This window comes from Cloeon dipterum, chromosome 2 (genome assembly GCF_949628265.1).
Source record: "Cloeon dipterum chromosome 2, ieCloDipt1.1, whole genome shotgun sequence".
Taxonomy (NCBI): Eukaryota; Metazoa; Arthropoda; class Insecta; order Ephemeroptera; family Baetidae; genus Cloeon; species Cloeon dipterum.
Window position 1 is genome coordinate 9,453,096 of NC_088787.1, and position 25,217 is coordinate 9,478,312.

General features: G+C 35.3%; 1 protein-coding gene across 1 annotated transcript; it reads left to right on the forward strand.

Annotated features, from left to right (window-relative positions):
* Positions 1–3,761: 3,761 nt before the first annotated feature.
* On the forward strand, positions 3,762–21,368 carry LOC135936717 (leukocyte elastase inhibitor-like). Its single transcript, XM_065479645.1, has 6 exons — positions 3,762–3,871; positions 11,761–12,114; positions 14,670–15,010; positions 18,287–18,491; positions 19,683–19,849; positions 20,651–21,368. The coding sequence occupies exons 2-6, from the start codon at positions 11,782–11,784 to the stop codon at positions 20,841–20,843; spliced, it is 1,239 nt and encodes a 412-aa protein (XP_065335717.1). The 5' UTR covers positions 3,762–3,871; positions 11,761–11,781; the 3' UTR covers positions 20,844–21,368.
* Positions 21,369–25,217: the final 3,849 nt, after the last annotated feature.

The window sequence follows — 25,217 nt, forward strand, 5'->3', positions numbered from 1 at the left end:
TAGCAATTAATTCAAAAATTAAAATGCGCCCTGTATTTATTTATCTTCATCAAGATCATAAATCAAATTGAGAGGCGTCTGAATACACAAAGAAAATTGTTGGTTTGCGCGACAAAAATGAATGAAAAAACTCATGGTTGGATTTACGGCGTTCAGGGAGGCTTACATCAGCGATCGGGAGCGTCGAATTCGCCATTGTGTGCGACAGACACTACTTCATACATAAGGCATGCGTCCGGTGCCCTTGTCTTTCAATGCATAATTAATTGCATCACACGCGAATCGCGTTCTGCGGCGCCGCGTGAGTGAGTCCGAAGCCTCAATAAACGTGTTTTCAAAGGCCTGAATGCAAAAGGGCAAACAATTATACACACACACACACATACACATATACTCTCTGGCTCTTCTTCTTCTTCTTCTTCTTGGTCGTCGTCAGCGGCAGCGGCGGCGGCGGCGGCGGACGGCTTTAATAAGGCTCTCCCCCGATTTATCTACAATACCGATCGTGCACAGACTCGACGGCCTTCATCGGACATTAATCCTTTTTGCTAACCATTAAACAGACTTTGCTGATATTAACAGAAATAAAAAAAAGAAAGAAACTATTATACATAAAAAGTGGCGAGAAAAATAAAACGCCGGCGGGTGCGCGCGGCCGATAATAAAAGCAGCGCAAGACGTGCTAATGGGTACCGTACCAAAAATTAATAAATTTATCTCCCGAGACGCGCAAACACGCGCCGGGATTTTGAGTAGCTTTTGATTTTTATGACTGCGATTTGCATTTTATCCGCGTCTCGGCGATCACGTCGTCTGCAATACGCCCAACTGTGTCAAAAAGCACATAAATGGAAATCATCAGCAGCGCAGACACGTGTGCATATTAGCAGCAAAATTCGGATTGCAGGATACAATGTTGCTGTATGTGCTGTGTGCGCATGCCACTGCTGAATGGACGGACCTTCATTGCCTGCGCATTGAATTCATGAATAAATGTCGTTAATTTTTTTACTGGGCGTTTGACTTTTTTATGGCAACCTAGGATTTTTTTTAAAAAAAAATAGAAGATTGTTTTAAATGTGAAGAGTTGTAAACTTTAAATCCTCAAGATAATATAATTTCAAGTATGTAGCGAGTGCACCAGGAAAATATTTTATACTGCGAAAGCTTCAAACCCATCATTATGACCTGTTTTGAAAAAGGGTCCTTCCAAAAAAAATTTACCGCCTTGAAGTAATAATTTATCACGAACCTGCGCAAGCTTCAATTTGTGCAGTACTTCCACGTTGGCTATCAAAATAATAACTCAGTGTCTCAAATGTTAAATATCTTCTGCAGAGCTTGATAAAAATACCCTGAATCTTAATTTATTATAATATATGACCCGTTATTTTAGTTAAACGTACTTTTCATTAAAAAAATTAATAGAATAAATTATTTCATAATATTATACTTGATAGAGCTATTCTATTTTTTAAGTTATAAATGAGGCACTTATATTTGGTTATATTTCAGAAAACTAGTATCTGAAAAAACACGTTTTACTTATAAATTTTCCTCACACAGTTAATGAATAAACAAATTGCGAGAGCATTTTAAATAAAGAAATACACTATTTAACTATCAGGTCTTAAAATCAAATTATGGAAAAATACATCAATGAAAATACATATTTCAAATCATGGAAAACAGATTGACTTGATATGAATTTTGTGTTGTTGCAAATAAAATCATAAGTATTTTTCCAGTTGTGTAAATCCTCAGTGTTCAAAGCCGTCAACAGATGGCGCCAGCGTATACTTTCGTAATTAATTTAATTTTAAGGAACTTCCGCTGCGATTTCAGACCCAATTTAGCTACTGTGCATTTTTTACTTAATGTGCTTTCTTTTGACGTGCTGAAAACCAAAATCGGTTCAGCCATTCGCAGTAGAAAATGATTTTTTATTTCAAAAAATAGTTTTTCACGATGTCCTGTAAAATTAATGTTGCTCAAAAATAATCATACAAATTTGAGTCGAACTCAAAATTAATTGCAAGAAAATAAGCTAAATGTAGAGCCAGAACTCTTTTAGATTTTTAAAAAAGTCAAAAAATTCTGGCAAAAATCTAATCAGAGATAGTTTTGCTTCAAGAAAAATATTATTTTTGTATCTGAATTTTATCTTAAATCAATTCAATATCAACTATGTACCAAGAAATTATTAATTTAAGTATTTATCACCCCGAAATTCCATTAAAAAAAAAGTTCAGAAACTATCCTAATTTTCCCAATATTGCACAATCACGCTTCTGAAACCAGTCGCACACATTATCCCTTTTGACAGAAGTTCAATTACGTCAGCAGGGCAGCTGTCGGTGATGACAGCTAGAAAATCTTCCACTTTAAAACGAGCTTCCTTCCGCTGTTCGCCGCACCGTCGTCGTCATCGGCGGCGAATCCGCGGCGGGCAAAGAGAAGGTATGGCACACACACACACACACACACATGCGATGACTTGACATACGTCAGCAGGGATTTGCATTCGCGTCGCGTAATAGACTTTGATGGCTGGATCACACGAGCTGCGCTGTGGCACAAAGAAGACAATGTCGTCGTGCTGCTCATATAAGAACAATTTAATGTGGCAGAAGGTTAGTCGACTCGCTCGCGCGTCGTGCAGCCGCCATGCGTGTGGACGTGCGTGCCGCCGCCGCCGCCGCTGCCGCACCGTCCGCAGTCGCCGCCGCGTCCACGCGAGTCCTCTATTCCGACTGCGTGTCTTGTCCGTATATATATATTGTGATGGACGCGAGGTCACACACACACATACACACTCACGAATCAAGGCGAAAAACTGCAGGTCAAAGCAAAAACTGATGCAGGAAAAATACTGATGATGTTTTGTTCAAACAAACTGGCTTCTTTTTTAAATTAAATCCTACTCTATAGTTAATAAAAAATATTTTTTCTCTCAGAAGCCTTAATCTAATTGTAAACCATTTTAAAATTACGTAGGGAACCGATAAAAAATTTTAAAAATGAAATCGAGTTGCTTATTTCGGCTTGATTGATTTAGTTTTAGTAGATTGGCATATCTAAAGTTTTCTAAATGGTAAAAACTCAAGAATTATTTAGTTACAAATATTAAAATCTGGTCTCATTTTTGCTGTAGCTCCGTATATTAGATATGACCTTTGCAGCACATTAAAGTTGCCTCTTGCTGAGTTGTGGAACAAGAAAAGGGAAAAAGACAAGCTGATTGTGAGCTACACAAAAACTGGTTGATAGGAAGGAAAGAGGCCACCCGAGAGGAGAAATTGATCAAATTCAATTGAATTTTCTACAGGAATAAATGCATAAGATTTGATAACTTTTTATCTACCACATTTTAATTTTACAAAATTAATCCATGCAGAAAAAATTGATGAATTTTTAAATAAACGCTCAGTTACATGTATAAGAAGGTTTAAAAAAGTTTACCTTTGAAATTTCTATATCTCCATTTTTTTTGAAAGAATTAAACTACGCAATTTTGAATTAACTACTGCGAACTTTGCCTCGATCTCCGTTGGAATTGCGGGCGTCGAAATCGCGCGCGGCGATCGATTTAATATGCTGGCGCGATTGGCCGTGAACCGGCGGCGCAACGAGGTGGGTCGGTGCTCCAATTCGGCAGAAGGTCAACGCGAGGGTGGCACCTGCGAACAGGTCCCGGCGGCTCGGCAGGGTAGGAAGCGAGAGAGAGCGAAAGAGAGGGAGAGAAGAGAGAGGAGCCATAGTCGCACACTCGAGGCGCACACGGGGCCAGTCCAAGTGCAGCCTCGCTCAGCGTGGGAGCAGCCGATCGTCCCTGCCCGCCCGACTCGTTCCATCTCCACGACCTTCCCAGGTTCGAGCCATTATCTCTCTTTAATTGATTTCCACTGCACCGTTTTTCGCCTGACCTTTTGCTAGCTCGGCGAGTATCTCACTTTTAAACTCAAAAGCTTTTTCATTAAAACATAAAATAACTGGAAATAATTTTAAATTTTCATTCGAGCCTAAAAAATTGAAAATTTTAAATTAATCCTTGTTTTATTTATTAAAATATCGTCTGTCCAGAGAGAAAATTATTGTTTGAAAGGTTTCGCGAAAGAATTCATAAATTAAATTTAATTCGGGTTCTGCAAGAAAATTCATCTAAATTTTTAAAATAATTTAATATTAAATTTTAGTCAACCAACACGTCTGCAACTTAATGAACTGACGACGTCAGCCTTGAGTTTTCAAAGCAGCTTGGGAAAACCAAGTACTTTATATCTGAACTATAAAAAGATTTTGCAACACTGAAACATAGAAAACTGCAATTTTATTTTGAAATTTAAAACATTACGCATTATTTTATTTTTATTTTTGAGTATGAAGTATGGTTTAAAGGTATTATTTTAAATACAATTTTGGTTATTAAATAATTCATTTTAGATCTTAAAAATTGCGCATCCAAAAACAAATTTAAATAATTTTGAAATGCACAGCAAATTTTTTTTTTAAAACTAACTGATTTCTAACTGTCCTGAAACTTTCGTGATTTTATTTGATCAACAAACAAATCATCAGGGAGGCTGAAAACACGTTTTGTTGAAATGCGCAGTAACCATAAACGATCTCTGGAGAGAATTGTGATGTTTTCATCGCAAAGCTCACTCAAGTGCGTGACAAAGGGGCCGCCGCCGGTTTTGTTCGCTGATTTTCTCTCAAAGGGCGTTTTATTGACCGCCGTTTTTCAGTTCTCTTCTTCTTCTCTTTTTTGTGTGTGCCAGCACTCATTGCCAAAGAAAGAACAAAAAAGAACAACATGTGGGTGCCGCCGCTTTATTCTCTTCTTCTTCTTCTTCTCTTCTCGGCGCACAGCCTGCTTTTTCTCTCCTCGTCGCTGCTTTGTATTGCTCTCTCTCTCTCTCTCTCTCTCTCTCTCTCTCTCTCTCTCTCTCTCTCTCTCTCTCTCTCTCTCTCTCTCTCTCTCGCTCTCTTCTCTTCTCTCTTTCTCATCTCCGTTTGTGATGATGTAAAAAAGTAAACTTTTATTGTGTGTTTACCTTTTTGACGCCCCATATTACCGCCTATGCAATTTAAAAGGTTATCCCAGGCCATTTAACTAGACAACAATAAAAAGAGCATCAGGTTCAGGTAGACAGCGCCTCCCTCCCTCGAGAAAAAGAGCACACACACGACTTGTGTGTTCCCCGCTCCATATGCACACGCTGTTTAACTTCTCTGGGAATATAAATGGTCGACCTTCTATAATGTGTTGTGGTAAATAGTATAATTTACCAATCAAACGCAGGCTCACAAAAACCATCATTCAACTCTCCGAGAAACGACTCAATTTTTGTGATTTTCCAGCTGCAAATTTTAAATCATTCAACGTATAAAAATGAATTCAAATTTTAAGATTTTGTAAGCTTAAAGGATTCTTTTTTTAAAATCAGTTCTTTAGCTTAGTTGCAATAATTTCTCAGGATTACTAGCTAGCTGCAATTTATTTTTAGATCTAATGTTTGGCTATATTTAACTTGACCCTGCACAGACCTGTTGAGCCTCTCAACCTCAGAAATTTAATTATATTTTTATGTTCGGTAGATAAAGTACATGAAAAAAGGAACTCCTGAGTATTTTTTTGCAACTTTTCTTTTAAAATTTTTTTGATTTGGCCAAAAAATAGACGGATTTTTAGGGAAATCTTAATTTTTAAAATAATATTTTCCACTTGAGGATGATTCTTCTTTTGTTAATTGAAATTTACTGAATTTATTTCAATTTTCTGACAAGTTTGGTCCTCTATTTCATGAAAAACGTTGATTTTTTTACAATATTGCTAAATAGCTCTTACACCCAAACACAAGTTTTGAGGTGCTGATAATTTATATCCCTACCAAATTTATAAGAGGCCAAAATTAGCTCCTAAAACAGCTATTAACAGATAGAATGGGAAATTTTCAGCTACTGACTGGTTGTTTGGATTAGTAGATATTCAATTATTAAGCAATAGAGATGGAATGCATTTCAATTTACGATAATTTGGCTCATAGAAAAGACTTAATTTGTTTAAATTTGTTGTGGAATTCTTTACGCGACCAATTTTGATCAAAATCGGCAAAATTAAATTTTTTTTCGGCAAAGAAAATCACGTTTTTTGCATTTGTTGATAAAAATTAGGAAATGAAATAAATCAGCAAACAATCCACTAAATTAATATTTAATTATTAAAATGTTTTTCTTTATTCTTCAGAGCCAAATATATCATTTCAAAACCAGAAAATATTTGAATTTAGAGTTCTTATTGTAAGGGGAGCGATTAATTATTTCTGCAATTTATCAAGTAAAAGTTCATCGCCCAGCAAGAACCATTTTAGTGGATTTTGGCTTGGAGGATAATTTATTAAACCAGATTTTTGTGATATTAGAACCGTACGGAATAAATACTGTCAATTAACTAAAATATGCCGGGATAAACCTATAAATTCTCCATTAGAAAAGTGTTTGACATTCCCATAAATTTTCTATTTGATATCCAAACCAATCAGAATTTAACCACAACATTTTTATAGTGCTTCAAAAAGATGATTTGGATTCTTCTCGTGTGAATCGTGGTCGTGCGGAAAGCAAGCCTCAGCTAGAACTGTGAAAACTGATCGACGCACATAATAACGAAAGGAAAGCGGCAGGTGTCGGTCGTTCATTCGAAATTGGCGAGAGCTTCCGACCAGAGCTAGGGGTTTTCATTCATAAAACTGACCAACCTTAAAAAAAGAGAGGCAAACCGGACGACCTCGTCGCTCTTTCTTTGCTCTCTGCCGCGTATATATGTGTATATGTATGTGCAGAGAGAAAAACACACACACACACACTCTCGCACACATAAAATACACATACTCGAAAAATCGACCACCAAAAGAAACGGATTTTGTGTCGTAATTATGTAGGCGGTCGGCTGCTAATTTAATTACCTAGCAACAAGCGCGCGAGGAATGGATGGAGCGCGAGAGGGTGTTGCACACAAAAAGATGGCTATCGTCCGCCGCTCTCTGCGCTGGCCATCCGCCTCTCTCTGCTCGTCTCTCACTCGGAAAATGAATATAAAACACCTGCAGCCTCCGATATTGGCCATAAAAAAGCCATGCGAGTGTGTGTGTGTGTGAGCTATTGCGAGAGAACCAACCAGTCCCGCGAGCGGTGCAAACGTATAATACCTGCGCTCGCGTTCGTGCAAAATGCTGCCGCGGCCGGCTCTTTTCTTAAATAACAAAAATAAAAATGATATTGTCTGATTTGCCCGATGTTTTTACACATTTACATATAAAAAGGTGGCTCTTAAAACAGTAAAATGTAACTAGTCCTTAAAATTTGCTTAAAATTGTAAGTTTTTGTTTTTAAATTGAAAGAGACAAAATGTGAAATAATTTTAATATTTGCTAATTTTCATAATCTTACTAAATTTGTAATTTGACATTGTCATGGATATGGAGCTTCGTAAGAATTAAATAATAAAAATCAAATGTTGAAGCAAAATTTGCTTGCCGATGATTTTTCTCATTTGGTAATGTAATCGCGAATAGAATAAACATGAATATCTCGAAATATTTAATTATTATTTATAATTAATATTTAATACTTGTGACGAATGTTGTACCAAGATCGTTTTTTTTAATTCGTGACCAATCATCAAAAAATATTAAAAACTGCAGGTAAATATGGAGAAGTAACGCCATTTAAATATTTCTCACTATCAATTTTTTATAGATTTAGAGAAGAATATAGTTAAGTTCAAAAGTTGAATTTTCAATTGTAATTTCATATAAATTGATCAAAACCGCACTTGTTGTCTGTTTGGTTAAGTGTATACTTAGAGCTCGTGAATTTACCAAAATTTTCGAATAAACAATTTAAAACCAGTAAAATTTAATGGCATCACGACAATATCTACTCAATAAATTTATCCAACTCGAGATTAAGATTAACTCATCAAATCCTGAAATATTTATATTTTACTAGGAAATTAATCACAAATACTGGAAATTTGTTGTATAATTTTTAAGGAGGGGCCTAATTGAGGTAAACTCTACCATCCCATCAAACTTAAAAAAGCTGATAATAATTTATAATCAGTGCACCAAGCATTTCGGCCGCGCCGTAATGGCTACGATCCGGGTTGTAATATTGAAAATTATCTGAAATGGCTATATAATAATTAAGATTCTATAACTATACATTGTTGAAATCCGATGGAAAAAATTGAAAATTTAAGCATTGTAGGAGATATGTAATTGTTTAAAACAATGCTCATCCATTGGTTAACCCACATGAGATCAGAACCATCATCGAGGATTATGATTTGGTTGTTAATAACAATTTGCTCTGTTTGTTGATAATTTAAGGCTTAATTCTAAATGAGTGATGCATTTATTTAAACATTTAAATTAAATATTAAATTTTGTAGCTTCATTTGTTTGTTTTTTGTCAGCTACGGTTCTTTTGGAATGACCAAAGAACGACTTATTGCATCTTAAATTTTTTATCTAATATTTAAATTTTAAATAAACACACAAAGTTACAATAAGTTTATATTCTATCTTATTTGATAGTGCAAATTAAAAAGTCATTGATATATTTAATAATTTTTAATTTAATTTAATTTTAGTTTCAAAAGACTGTTTCTTTTACAAGTTAAACATTTTTATTGATTTAGAGTATAAAAAAACATCTGGTAAAGTGTCTGAATGAATAATTAAAATCACCTCCCTATCAATTCACTTGTGCCTACGTTCATCATTGATTAAAATGAATTTCCTTCATTCATTTCTTATGTACATTAAATTTTACAGTCTATATAATCAACCAAATGTTATTCTCTGTGTAAAAACGCTTCCTTGTAAATAACTTTAAAAAGGGGAAACTCAAATTGAATATTCCAATGCTTATAAATAGCGCAAGATAATCTTTTTGAATGAAAGGTTGTCGCGCAATCAAGGGGTAAAACGACGAATAAAAAGCGCTGGTGGGGCGTTGAGGAGTTAGGTGTTGGCGAGTGCGAAATTTTGCACACCTGTTCTAGCTGGTCACAAAGAGAGTGAGGCAGGCGGGCGGCGGTGGTATTAATGGCTCGCAAAAAATCGCTTTCGGATAAATTGATTCTTAATTTATGCAAAGCAGCGCGGCGACGAATTTACAGTAAATCAGATAGAGCGAGCGGCGCGGCCCTTCTGAGAAACGGAGCCCGTTTTCAGCAGAATCGCGCTCCAGATTTCGCGAATCCATTACCATTTCAGGGCGCGGTGGCGCTGTGTGGTCCTTCCAATCAATTACCCACGCCTCTGTAACTCGCACCTGCTTTACTTGCCTCTCTGCTATTCTCGTCCCTCGGCTCTCTCTCTCTCTTCTCTCTCTCTCTCGCCGCCGCGCCGAGAACACATCTGGGAGACGACGGGTGCTTCTCTCTCTCTCTCTCTCTCTCTCGTTTCCTCCGTGTTCGCAGCAGCAGCTCCTCGCCGCTTCATTTAAGCCCTCTCTTAATTACTTAATCCTCGTTTCGCCAATATTTCAAAATGATAAATTACAGAACACGAAAAGAAGCCAGCCAGCCAACCTTTCGTGCGAAGGCCACGTGATGGCTCAATTTTCGCAAAGCTCTCTTTTAACACGAAGATTGGAATTGTATAATTTTATTTTTGGATTTGCTACTCCAGCTGTCACTAATTTTCTTTGCAAAACAATGGTAAACATGTAAAGATTAATTATTGAATAAACTCAAATAGACATATAGATATACCTAATTTATTGTACGCCTATTTATGAAGTTATTTTGTTTCAAGTGATCTTTATTATGGTTCTGCAGGGCTAGTTTTGCCATAAATTGTCGAGACAAATTCATTAAAATGTGAACAAAATTGTTACAAGAGAAGAGATGAGAGTTTAATTATTAACACTTAATGCGCAAAATGCTTTTGACAAAAACATTTCATAACTACATATATTTGCAAAAAAACTAATTAATGTCTTTTGTGTATATTTAATAACTCAAACATAAATTATAATGACATATATAAATCACACAGTTTTACATTAAATTAATTAAAGTTTCATATTAATCATTTTACAATTTTTTTCTTGAGCAAAACTAACATTAATTGACTATAAAAATTAAAATAATAATAGTGGCAACGAGATGGCTAATTGAAAAGTAAAATAATTATTATTATATAAAAATTTTGGTCTCAACTGTAACAAATTATATAGAAATCTTAAAATTTCATAATGAATATTAAACTTCCTGAACATTGATTAACCGCATGTATACAAGAACAGACTTAACTAAATATAAATTATTTCATATAAGGTGACACTTAAATTAACTTCAACAAAAATTTCATTGTTGTAGCTTTTAAACACTGATAGCATCTTAAAAATTTATCTTATTAGAATCTGTGTTAACAACTTTCCAGAGCAAAAATGCCATATTAAAGAAAAAATATGTTTTTTCGGATCTCACAACCTCATCATTTGGATTTGTTTGTAGTTTGTTTAAACAGCCTCAACAAAAATATTGGTGTGTGCTATATAACATATATCCATTTTTTAATGTATCTCTATACTATAAATTTATAGATTGATTAAAATTTTTAAATAGTTTCTAATTGTTTAAAAAAAATGGAATGAAGATTCAAATTAAACTTTCTATATTGAGAGGTTTATTTTAATTTTTGGTTTTTAAATTTCTTTATTTTTAAATACTAACTGCTTGATCAGGAAACCCAGATTTCAGAGCAAAAATAAAAGTTGTACATATAAAAACGGATAAAATACATTGATATCAATTTATAGAGATTTTTTTTAAAAAAAAAAGGTGCATATCTTGGATCAGCTAAAAACATGAAGACCACCATTAAGGGTTGCATTTTTTGCTTATCACCCAGTTTAATTCACCACTGGTTTGTACCAATTTCTCGCGCGGAAAAATTAATTTATTCCATTTTTCCCATGAGAAATTTGCAGTCGGAGTGGTCAAAGTTTCCTCTACTGTGCAGATTTTTTCATTTAAATTGCCATTTGCTGGCTCAATTTCTCCAATAATTTTTCAAGCCGAGATCATGAGCTAAAAATTAGAAAATTATTGAAAACTGAGGGGCAAACATTGCCTGCAAGAGTTTGATTAAAATTGAAAAAAATCGCTTTTTACCACACTTTTTGAAACACTGTCGCCATTTAAAAAGAGGAATGATACTGCAAAAGCCTGGAAAATGCTTGTTGCCAATGCATAAACTCATCCCTTACGATTCAGTTAAAGTCTTAATTGACCTAGGAAGCACTGTAATTTTTTCGAGAAAATTGGCTGGAAAGTTAGCGTGCTTTTCAAATGGTAATGGCTGCCTCCTTACTTGAAATCCGATTTAATTTCAAAACCAAGAGTTTCCCCAATAAGTGGCACACACCGTTGGACAGATCTCGTCGAGAGGAATCGAAATATGCCAAGAAAATATGTTCGAGCACTGTAAATTTTAGAACAAAATTGGCAAAATTTGAATTTTTACTGTAGGAAGGTTCATTTTTTACTATTGCAAATTGTTGAACAAATTGTTAATCGATCAATTGTTTATGGCATGCAACAATTTAAATAATTTTCAATTGTTGCCCAGTATCATTCCACTTTTAATTGCATTAGCAAAGTTGTTAACGATTGACATCAATTTAAAACACAAATATATTCGAGTATTAAACGTAGTGGCGACTCGCGTGTGTCCTCAGGTGCACGCAGAGGCTGGCGGGATGGGCTGGTGCCGGTTGGTGAGCACTGCCGCGCTGCTGGTGCACGTGGCCAGTCCGCAGAGCAGCTTGGCATACGGCACCAACGTGCAGCGTCTATCCCGGGCGCACTTTGAGTTCACCCTGGACCTTTACCGGCACCTGATGGAGGCGCCCGGCGGTCGGGACAACGTCCTCTTCTCGCCTTACTCCATCTACAACGTCTTGTCCATGCTGTTCCTCGGCGCCGGGGCCAGCTCCGACACGTCCAGGCAGCTCCGCCAGGCGCTGCACTACACCAACATGAGCTACGCCGAGGTCCACAACGCTTTCAAGCTCGTCCTCGAAAATTTCCAGGTAAATAAATGCGCATGAAATTATAAAAATGAAACTTTTGCTTGGGGCGCAGAAGCTATGCAAATTAATTAAAAATAAATAGGCTGAAATGTTGGTTAAAAGATATACAGCAGAAAGTGACCATGGATCTGTTGAATCAATTCGACCTGGTCCCGGCAAAATTGCGTACCTTTCAACAACCAAACACGAATTTCCTTGTTGCAAGAAAAGTTCAACAATCAATTCGACAATGAAAATTTGGGTGTTTGTTGAACGTTGCGCAATTTTGCCGGGACCTGGACGAATTCCAACAATATTAATTGCCAAAATGTAGAAAAATCCTTGTTGCCATTTCCAAGGAGTAAGAGGAATGATACTGGAAAAGCCTGGAAAATGCTTGTTTCCAATGCATGAACTCATCCCTTAGGATTCAGTTAAAGCCTAAACTGACCTAAGGAGCGCTGTAATTTTTTGAAAAAATTGGCTGGAAAGTTAGCGTGCTTTTCAAATGGTAATGGCTGTCTCCTTACTTGAAATCCGATTTAATTTCAAAACCAAGAGTTTGCCCAATAAGTGGCATACACCGTTGAACAGATCTCGACGAGAGGAATCTAAATATGCCAAGAAAATGTTCAAGCACTGTAAATTTTGGAGAAAATTGGCAAAATTTGAATTTTTACTGTAGGAAGGTCCTTTTTTATTATTGCAAATTGTTGAACAAATTGTTTATCGGTCAATTGTTTAAGGCATCCAACAATTTAAATAATTTTCAATTGTTGCCCAGTATCATTCCACTTTAAGTCCTTGAGGATTTCATTGAAGCTGATTATGGTACGCAGAACACTGTTAAATTTGAGAAATTGACTAGCAAAAGACGATCACTTCCTGCCTACTAGAAACATTTTTAGGTAGCAGCATTTCTTGACAAAATATATGAATTTTGAACGGTTTTATTCGTTTAGTTTTGAGTAAATTTTCTAATAAATGAAATCACTTCATGAGGGGTTGAAAAATTTTAGCATTATTTTCAGTCAAATCTTTCTACCGTCGTTCTTTTAAGAATTCAGTGATTTTTACGAACTTTAAAGCAACATCATTGATAAAAATGTGTATTTGTTTTTTCAGGATTTTTTCTTAAACTTTAACATAAATTTTTCTGTAAGAAAATTTAAAACTACCAATTTAAATCCAGATCACTACCCATAGTGTTGTGGGTGCTTTTCTTAGCTTTTAATCGTCACGTGTACAAAATCATGCTGTTTGAAGTTTGAAGAATCCTCTCAAACCGTCTGAAACTTCCAAAGCCTTCTACAGATAATATAAGTATCACCATTATACAAAATTGAAAGCCTTTAGGTTTTGTTGCTAGAATTTTCTACAGGTTTTAAATCGGATTTTTCATTTTCAGTACAGAAATGTTTTTCGCAGTTAAAAACTAACCATTTCATTAAAAATATTGATGATTATTTTTTATTATTATTTTGGATAAAACCTGTTTGTCATCCTATCCTCTTCCATTCTTTTCAAGATAAATCATGTTCTTTATATTAGATAAAAACTTTATCTAATCCCTGTAAATATAGACAAACAAAATACATATTTTTACAATTAATCTTGAGATTTACTATTTTTTTTAATATTATCCAGTAGAGATACTTATTTTGAGATCATGCTCCATTTGGGAAGCTCTTTCGCTTTTGGTAAATTTTTTTTTAGAACAAAATGATTTTTCTTAAAAACATTTTAAGTTCTGGTAATTAAGTTTCTTCCTCCTTAAAATATAAAGATGCCCAACAAAAGTTATTGTTTCGCGTAAATCGCGCTATGAAAACCTTCTAAATCGAACAAAAATCGGGCTCGTCCTTGTAGTCGAGCTTTCTTCAATATGCATTCATCTATAGTGGAGAATTCCTCATAAATTTAAAATTTTAAATTAACTATAAAACCGTCTTATGATATAAAAAATGAGTCCAAAATTCACAGTGAGCGTCTGTTGGTGACCTCTTCAAATTCCGTAAATTTTTAATTCAATGTGATGTGGACAAATGATTTTTATCATTTTATTTCATGCACCCATGAGCTGGCAATTAAATCATGGATACCAGGCATAAATAATTTTTAGTGATACTTTTAAAATATCAAAAATACCAAAATTAAATGTTAAAATTCTGTCTAACAATTTTTGCTGGTCTCAGGTTTAATTAAATTCAACATAGCACATACTAACGTATACTTAAAATTTCGATTGTTTGCTGAAAAAGGTGCATAAATAAAATTACGACGGCAGACCATCAATCCTTATGATTTTTTTGAATGATAAGAAATTGCTTGGCTTAATTAATTTTTTTAAGACAAGTTGAATAATAGATATTGAAAAATAACTTAAGCTATGAAAAACAAAATCGTTTTAAGCTTTTTTTATTGATTAAAAATAAATTATAGTTAAATAGTAATTTAAATGTTTAAATAAATTTTGTTTGTAAAAACTTAATTCTTGATATAATAGTATTTAAAAATTAAAATTTAATTTAATTTAGTTATAAACTTTTTAAATTACAATACTAAAATTTGGTCAGGACTCGTATTACAACGACACGGTGCAAGTGGCGAACGGCGTGTTCCGGCAGCAGGGTGTCGGCGTGTCGTCCTACTACGAACGGGCCCTCGAGGAGTTTTACAAGACGCGCATGGACGAGCTGGACTTCGCGGGTGACCAGGAGTCGACGCGGACGTTCATCAACGACTGGGTGTCGCAGCGCACGGGCCACCGCATCCAGCAGCTGCTGACCAAGCCGCCGGCCGCCGACACGCAGCTCGTGCTCGTCAACGCGCTCTCCATGCGCGCCCGCTGGCTCTTCAGCTTCGACGAGGCGCACACCTTCGCCAAGGGACTTTTCTACATCAACTCGCAGAGAAGGTCAGTCCGAATTCGACATTCCTAATAACCATTCAAAAAAGTATTCACCTTTATTTTATTAAAATAATTATTCATTTCATTGAATAATAATTTTGATGTGTCAAAAAACCTTTAACTTTATCTCAAGCATTCCGTTATAATAAATAAATTTGTAAGTGACTGTTAGTTGTACACCGATGGTGTCCAATAAAATGAATAATAATATTTATTAAAATAATTAGACAATTGTTGATGATTTTTTATATGAATTATAGATTTATAGCAATGCGCAACGCCTACATTGGGTTTTATAAAGCAAATTTTGATATATCAATAATTCCTTCACAATTCAGATAGTTCAATGAAAGTACAAAAATTATGAAAATAGAGAGCAGATTTTTAGGAGAAGGGTATTTTCCTGGTCTTATTAAAGGAAAAACAAGACAGAGAGTTTTCATAATTCCATTGAATTTCCAAATGATTATTTTATTTAGATAAATCGGTACCGGTAGAATCAGGATTCGCCAATTTTGCGCAGAAATGCACCACTAGTTTTTGTGCTAAAAATCACTTGTTTTTCTGAATTTTTCCGAATTGAATCCCGAAAAGGTCATATTTTGAGCGAAATAAGTCAGAAATTGTTTGAAAATTACGATGGTGGTGTTCAAATTTTCGTTGAAACCGCAGGGGCTTTTGTAAAAGTCATTATATTTAGTCATCCGTCTTCAGATCTTCAATAAAAATGCATGTGTTGGAAAAATACGCAATATTGCACATAAAAACGCAAAAACTGTGTTTTTTCCAGAAAAATGCGGGTTTTTGGAAACCCTTACAAGCATTGATCGTTTGTAATTTGATTAATGGACGTTTAACATTAAATAAATTTCGGTAAGTGTTTCAGAAAATCCTCAAAAATGCGGAAAACCCCAGAAAAAGCAGTTTTTTTGCAATTCAGTGTTCCGTAAAGATTTCAGAACATGCCAATTTTCTGGAATCCCTGCAATTTTTATTATTTTAGACTCAATTTTTACATTTTTACTCTGTTTCGTCCATTTTTTCGTTGTGATTACGAAGCCAAGAATCGCAATGCCGCATATTTTTAAGATCGTTTTTGAAACAATTTTTTTCTATCCAGGTATTCCTCTGTCCAAATGTTTTTTTTTTTCAAAAATGAAACAGAATTGCAATTTAGGAAATTTTCAGGGTCTGAAACTTGTCCAATGTCCACTATTTTACTTCTTAATGTTAGCTTGACGAAATTAAAAATAATTTTTATTTTAAATAAAATATTTTCAGCCAACTCGTCAGCCTTTCCACTGTTTCGATCACATAAAAGTTCACTTTCCAAAATCGAGGATATTGATAAATTCGTAATTGAAATCTAAAAATTACTAAAAGGTAAAATTTCTATAGATTTAATTTATTTTATCAACAAAAGCAATTATTATTATAAATCACTGATGTACAAAAGATAGCCTAGTTCCATTCATTTTATACCCTTTTCAAGCATATCGAAGTGAATTGAAGTTGAATTCGCGGGCGAGCTATGCAGCGGCGCGGGAGGCGCATTTCGAGAGATGACGCAAAAGTAATCGGCGTGCCTGCTGGTGTCGCATTAAAATACTTGTGCACAGAAGAGAGCGAGCGACGTGGAGGAAATTAACGCGCATTAATATGTAGGGAGGCGCGGATGAGGAAACGCGGTGCGCTTCTCGTTCGCGGAATAAAACCCGAAAGCGAGTCGCTCTCGCGCTGCTCTCTCACGGGGTGCGTGCAGTGAGCGAGAGAGAGAGAAGAGAGAGACAGACGTACGAGAAACGAATCGCCGAGTATCAAAACGCGCACGCCATTTCTCCCGTCGGCCGCGCGCGGTATTTGCAATTTGGCCTGCGACTCGCTCTGCATGCCTGATGCAGATTTCCTCCGGATATCCACGCATTCATCAATCACTCATTTCATTGATCAACAATGCCGATCGCCGCCGACACTCGATTAGGATCTGCCGCATATTTATTTGCACAGGAATGCGTCTCCTGGAACACGAGACGCAGCACAGCACAGCAGCAGCACAGAAATCTTCGCGTGTCGCCCGCCTCTCCCTTCCTCTTACGCAATAACTGATGCAAAATTAATTAACAAACGCACATACTGCAAGTAGCATCACACCGGGAAAAGTAGTATTTGTTTTATTGTTTTACTCAGTCAGCTTTCTTCATTGCTACAGTTTCATTTTAAAAATTTTATCATCATAAATTCGTTTCCTGTTGACACACTTTTAATTTTTATGTGTACTTTTTAGGCGCTTTGAACACAATAATATAAAATAGGATGCTCATTAAAAAACCCGGCACCTTTTGGAATTGACTTTTTAGTCTATTATGAATTTGATTTAAAACCTTGATTTTCCATAAACACATTTTAATTTTTATAGCAAATTTAGACAATAAAAATAAGGAATTTACCTTTATTTATTTTATTTTTCTTTATGAGGTTCAATAAATTAAAAAACTTCAAATTTTGAAAGTGAAGAAAAGAAGCGATTTTTGACATAATGCACGCTTCAGCTAAATTTTCTTATGTAGACACAAAAAATTGCTCATTAAACATAAATGTTGTCCAATCATCTTTGATAACTAGTATTGCAATCCAAATGTTGACTAAAATACGAGGGTTTGTCATAATAAAAAAATTATTCCGTTAGTTTTTCACCCAAAAATTAAGAGTTTTGAACTGCCATAAAATGGATCAAAAAGTAATTTTTAAACCTTCTATCACATTAGTGCAGTTTAAAATCGAACAATAATGCTGCAATCATTTTTTTTCCAACTTTACTCGCTTTATTAGAGTATATTTAAAATTAGGAAAAGCTCCGTTTTCAGGAAAATTGCTTCATCAATTGCAGTTCCTAGAAATAGCATATTCTTCATTATTTTAATGCAATATCGGATGAATGAGCAAACGGAAAAAAAACTAAAATTCCTTTGGCGTACAGTAGATTTCATTGACATTGTTCAGAATTTTTTTATTAAGTCCAGAATGGTTTCCAGTAACAGAAAAAAGATACAGAGCAAGAAAATAGAGCAGTCTGAGGGACCGCAATATGAGAACGTGCGAAATATATTACGTTTTCTTAGCTCCTCAGTTCAAAACCACATAGAGTATTTAATTTAATCCAAAAAATTGAAAAAATAGCCTACAAGTGAAATTTAAACTTCAATTTTCCTCCAATTTATTATAAAGTGCACGAAGGTCAAAATATTGTTATATCAAACAGTATTTTTTTAATTTATTTTTCAGATTTGAAATCCCGATGATGATCGGCAAATTCAAGCTTCCGCTAGGCTACAGTCAAGACCTGGAATGCAGAGTGCTGGAGATTCCGTTCAAGGAGCGACGCATCAGTCTCTTCATCCTGCTTCCGGATGACCTGGACAGAGGGCTGGCCCGCCTCGAGGAGCACATGTCTTCAGACACCATCAAAGCGCTCTTCTCCACGCTCAAAGTCAGTTCATATTTTTGCTATGTTACAAATTCGCATTGCATATAATTCAATTGCTATTATAAATTTATTTTGAATAACAATTGTTTTTATAAATTAATTTGTTTAAAATAATTTCCACTTTATTTTCAAACACTAATATAAGCGAATATTTTCAAAACTGTAATTGCGAGAAATTCGTTTGGTTACTGGGCACTATACAAATATTCATTTTCACTGAAAAAATCAACTTTTCGAGTATATCTGTGGGGGGAAAAACGTTTCTGCTCGGCACCTGATGACTGAAGAGCCGTTTTTTCCACGTTGGCGCGTGGGATCGAAGCGACGACGAGTCGATGAAAAGCGATTCCGGCTTTGAGAAGACCGCTATTTATTAGTAGTAAATTTACAGAGAAACTGTTGTTGTTGGGTGTGTAGGTGGCAGGCGGCGAGCAGATTTTTTCGACCCGGAATTGAATTATAAAGTCTCTTAATTATTTACACGCGCGCGTTTTGTTTTATGGCGCGGTGGGAGGTCTGTGCGGTGCGGCCGAGAGAGGGACACAGACGTCCACCCAATCACTGTATAAACGGCCACACAAGGACACACGAGGGGCTCGAGGGGTCAGTGCTCCAGGTGGCACTGTGCCGTACTCGCCATTCATCATTTCTCGCTCATGATCAGAAAGCAAACCGGTGTCTAACGAGCAGAACATGAACTAAATTTATTTATTCCTTTAACACCTTATTAAACATGCAAAAAAAAGTGAAAATAGGCACTTGAAAAAGCGATCAGGTCGCTAAAACGTCGGCAGTCAAGAGATGGCCGAGCCATCCAAGGTGTTAAAATTAAAGGATAATTTATTATAATCTTGTAATGCTGAATCTTTAATTGCATCATCTGTTTCAGCCAATGAATATATATTATGTTCTATTGAAGGGATTCTAAAACAGTGCAAAGAAATGAATATATAAATTTTTCTTTAAAATATTTAAATATGTGGAAAGAAAATAATTGTATTGTTTATAATTTTTTTTAATAAAAATTTAAAAAATGTTTAATGTTCAAAAAATAATTATATATCATTATTAAATTAATAAGTTTTAAATAACGTAGCATTTAGCATATTATATTCAATCAATTAAATTAAAATAAGATTTATAATAAAATACAATTGGTTGGAAAGTAAATCTAACGCGCCGTATTCGTTTCAGGACGAGATGGTGAACATCCGGCTTCCTCGCTTCCGGGTGTCCCAGAGCGCCAACTTAGTGGAGGCGTTGGTGCGAATGGGCGTCGCAGACATCTTCTCCGCGTCCAAGGCTGACTTTTCCGGCATGTCTGACGACCGCAGCATTCACATCAGCGACATTGCCCACAAGTAATTCTATTCAAACTTTATCGCAGCCGCTGCACTCGATGCTTAGCATGACTGTCTCTCACCAAGATTGAAAATAACTCGAAATTTTTACACAGCTAATGTGCAATAATTTTAATTAAATTTATGTTCAAAATTTAACAGGCAATTCGCTAACAGATGGCACCACCGTATATTTTCGTAATAAATTTATTTTAAGGCACTTCCGCTGCGATTTCAGACTCAATCTAGCTACTTTGCATTCTTCACTTAATTTGTTTTCTTTTGACGTGCTGAAAACCAAAATCGGTTAAGCCAATTGCCGTAGAATCGAGAAATTAATTTTTTAATAAAAAATATTTTCCAACGTTTCTACGGTGAATTGCAGGACTGATTTTGGTTTTCAGCACGTCCTAAAAAAGCGTATTAATTGAAGAATGCCCACTAGCAGGATCGAGTCTAAAATCACAGCGGAAGTGCCTTAAAATTAAATTTATCACTAAAATATACAGTGGTGCCATCTGTTGGCGGCTTTAAACACTAAGGATTTATACAACTGGTGAACTATGCAAAATTTAAAGCCACTTAAATTAATTAAAACATTAAATTTTTGGTGATGATTGATTTATTTCCTTTCAAAAATTAAATTTAGTACTCAAATTGTTTATTTACTATTTTTAAATTATTTATTAAATGACCTTGATGGTCCTGGAACACAGAAAAAACAGTCGATTGCCTAGATCTATAGATTTCATTAATCAATTATAAACTTCCTTTAATATTTCCTGTTCACGCCATTAGTTTAAAAATTACTCTATTTTCCAGGACAATTTTGGAAATCCGCGAGAGTGGGGCGGACGCAGCTTCGGCGACAGCGACCGGGCTGGAGCGGATAGGCTCGTTCGGTGACAAGTACTTTGAAGTGGACCACCCGTTTCTCTTCTTCATCTGGGACTACCGCAGTGGAATCGTACTCTTCATGGGCAGAGTGGCCGACCCCACGCCCATCACCGAGTGATCGTTTCTCAGCAGAAACCAAGAGAATCTTGCATTTGTCCTTTCATGCGGTCGTCGTGGCGGAGTAAAATTTTTCGGACTCGCGGAGGCATATAAAGCGAAATGGGGGTTTTGGATCTTATTTGTATTAATCACAGTGCCAATGTACATATACAAATTTTCGAATCAGTGTTTTTGCCGATCGGAGAGGAGCATCATGGAAAATTCACTGTTGGTAAAACACATACACTAATTTAATTTAAAAAAAAAACGTAAATGTTGTTTTCTTTGAAATTCTTAAAATTATAGATCTCATAGAGTTTATCGTGTGCATGCAATGGTCACATTCCAATTCTGCCGGTTATACTCGTTTGAATAACTTTTATAAAAAATAAAAATACAACAAAATTACATGTTAGTTCACTAACCTTCGTTAATTATTACGGATGATGTTAACTTCTTTTTATGATTAGAATTTTTGGATCATTGACCCAATGGGCCCGAGAACTCTTATGTAAATTATTTTTGAATTAAAACTTCTATAGCATTAGAAATCTGTTCTTATTTTTTACCACAGTAAATATCACACTTTTTGACACAAGAAAAATTGCAGCAAAATAAAGGAAAATATATCCTGTTACTCAAAGTTAAAATTTGCGGGTATGCCAGCGTATTTGGTGTTTTCCAATTTTTTTTTTCAAATTCAAAACTCATTAGTGTCACACAAATTGTACTCCTGTTATTTTATTTTTAATTTTCACAAAAATTTTGAGATATCAGATCTTCTACAAAGGAAAGTTTTTTTACCATATTTTAGCTGCAGCAAAGTTTTGGTCTTTTTACACACATTATGGCACACAAAAAAGATTTATCAAAAATCGTCTTTATTTGTTTATTATCGGCATGAGCTGGTTTTTTTGCGATCGAAACAGAATCTCCAATTCAATTAAGTGCTAATAAAAGCCATAATTTTTATTAAAAAGAATGAAATAAGCACTATTTATGGGCCGCCGCTTTAGGAAGCAGTATTTTAAGGATTTTGTAACAATGTAACTACTAAGGACATTTTGCAATGTGCCCAGGTACCAGATTTAATTTATTTTTTTAGCTAAGCAACAATAAAATTGAAGTGTCAGAAGTGAAAAAATGAAATCTGGGAAAGATAAAAATAAAACTCCAGAATTTTCCCGATATCTCAAGAAATTAAAAGACAGACTATTCTACAAAACAACATCTATGAAAATTTTCCCAATGGAACAAATTTAAAAATCTAGAGAAAACCTCGTTGCCGCCACCAACTGAAGCCTCCCATCAGTCCGAGTAGGAAAATTGTCCATGTGCTATAAGGTTATTGGAAAACAGAGCTAGTGGTTTATTTACCCGGATGGTGTGTTGTGCTTTTTATTTTCTCTCAGTTTGTTAAACCGCAAAAGCGAGTCCCAAGAGACCACTTTGTTGTCGGGTTGCGGAACGTCGCTCAAAGAGAAAAGCGACTCTATTTCCTTGTTCAGACATCTCATTACCACTGATATGGACTCCGCTTCCAGTTCCAGACGCGAGAGCTGGGCAATTCTTTTTTAATCCCTCTCAGCTCGGCGCCGCTACTGGCACACACACACAACTATTTGTCCGGGAGCAGCAAGCGAGGTTAAATCCTCTCGTCCTGACGGCAATCGATATATATCCACATGGAGACGGTGGCTACACTGATTTTTCTTGCACCATTTGAATTGCAAAAACAATTCGAGATCACTAACAGCCACTCTAAGACAAACTTGTTGCATTTCTATTATCCTTAACATTTTTACAAAGTTATTACTGTTCGTAGATTAAAGGAAAATCACTAGCTAATTTTGTCCTGCCATTTTTTTTAATCGCATATCGCATGACAATAATAAATCGAAAATCTTTCATTTTGTTCAATTTTATTTAAAAATTTTAATTCTTTTTTTAAAGAGATTGGTGCACATCAAACATGAGTGATTTTATTTAGTTAGAGGGGACTGATGCTATGCATGAATCGAAAAGAATCCTTGTTGCCGGACTAGAAACAATTTTTTTAAAGGAATGAGTTTTAAAGCCAGAACTGACCAAGATCAGTTTTTAGGTCGCTGCTTGCAAATACTGTCTCCCTGTTTGAAATCTTTTAATTTAAAAAAAAAGAGTCTTCCAAAAAGTTGCATACATCCTGTGTATGTAGGACAGTTATAGATATTGACGAGAGGAATTAAAATCTGCCAAGAAAATTGGGTCAAAAGCTGTAAACTTTGTAGAAAATTGGCAAAATTTGAAATTTATCTGTTACTAAATTACCTCTTTTTATATTTTTGCAAATTTTGTAGATTTCAATTGTTGACGCAATCAACTTCAGTGACTGGTTAGCGAAAAATAATTGTAATAGTTTTTTCCAGCATAAATCATCTACTTTTAAACCTTAAATAAATTAATCTAGCAATAACGAACAATTCAGAAAACCAAACGATCGCATAATTCAGATTTTCTTGCTAATTTTTCCTAAAATCGTAACTGCTCTAGGTATTTTTAGCATTCATTTTATTAATTACATTTGAAAGATAATCAACAAACAATCAATTATTATATTTTGTCGCGCTCAAATTGACCGAGTCGATTTTTATTGCCTACATTCAAACTACAGGCTCCGCTGGAAAAATCGCTGCTGAACAACGCGTGAAACGCGTCCACTTAGCTGCGACGGGAAGTACAACCGTCGATGACGAACCGGCGCAACAACGGAGGAGCACTACACTGTATCACAACAGCAGTTTTTGTTGCTATGTGTCTTTGATATTATTTTGTGATTACAGCAGAATTTATAAAAAGATTTTGAGACGTCATACTGGTTTTTTCTTGCAGAATAATGAGCCAATATAACACAAAACGTCACTTATTACTCCTATTCGGCATCGAATTCAACTAACGTAAAAGCTTTAGCTCTAGCAAAAATTAATCTCATAAAATCATGTATATCATTGTTGATTATTTCTTTTTCCAACAGAAAATTTGCCTCTCTATTTGGTGCATAATGAGGCCAATAAAACAGGAAAACTCTGACGAGAAGCCAACGAAAACGGATGTCAAGAAGCGAGAACGCGCAGTAAAATACAAATCAATTTTTTACTGGAAAAACCGCAGCTTCAAACAGAGTTGGCAACAGCTAGGAGCTCTAAAATGCGAAATTGTTCAAGATTGAATTATCCTCTAGTCTTTATACTCCACCAATGAATCAGTTCAGTAAAAAATAAAGATGGTTAAGCATTTTTTACAGTTGTAATTTAAATTATATGACTCAATATAAAACTCACTGTCGTATTTATTATTTAAAAGAAACAGTTTATTTTTTAAGATGAAAATTGAGGGTTACAGATATTGATGTGTACGATTTTTACAGTCAAAAGCTAGATTTTTCAAACTTTTAAACAGGAAACCAGGTAAATGATGTCCATATGACAAAACGTGTGCTCAAAAACACCACAATATGATTCATTTTTTAGTTCGCTCTGTCCAGCCACATAGTAAGGCGTGAAAACAACATGAATATCGCATATTGGAGCTTGATTTTCACGATTCTCATCAGAATTGGCGTAGGTAAAAATCATGCAAGTCTTTATTATATACTTTACTTGGTGATGAAAACTAAGTTACACTGTTCTTAACAGAATGGCAAAATTAAGGCGATCAGAATTAAAATTCGCGGAGGAAATTCAGGTAATTAAAAATTATGCTTATTACTAAACTTGATTATAAATTTGAATGTCAAGCAGATCCTATCAAAATCAAACTTCCGAAGAAAATTCAGAGGTTAAATATCGTCAAGTGTTGCGGCTTTAAAAGATGCGTAGCGGCCAACGCGACTGCGAACAGAAGAACGACGTCACCAAAAGGAAAGGTATAGAATGTCCAAGATTAAATTTTATCAGAATACGTTTTAATAATAATCGATAGGAATATAAAAACACGCCAACAACGTTGATTGGCTACGTTTCCACCGCAGCAGGGGGCTCTGTCGAGATACAGGATACTCAGAAAAATAATGACGTACGAACAACAACGGAAGTTGTCATCGGACCAAGTAGGGATGAAAATTGCAAACTGAAATATAATTTTAAAAAAATAATATCATAGCACTAGAAAATCTAGACGGTAATCTACAAAACAGCACTTCTGGAGTACCTGGAGAGTCTGCAGAACCGGAAACCACGTCTGGAGGCACTTCAATAATAAATCAAAGCAATAATAAAGTCGATGTTGATTATTCAACACCACCGAGCGGCACCTCCGCTAATTCCTTTAGTTCAACCTCAACCAACTCAGGCAGTGGCGTCATGACTAACACCCTCGTCACTTTCTTACCCTCGTCGACTGCTCCAACCCAAGT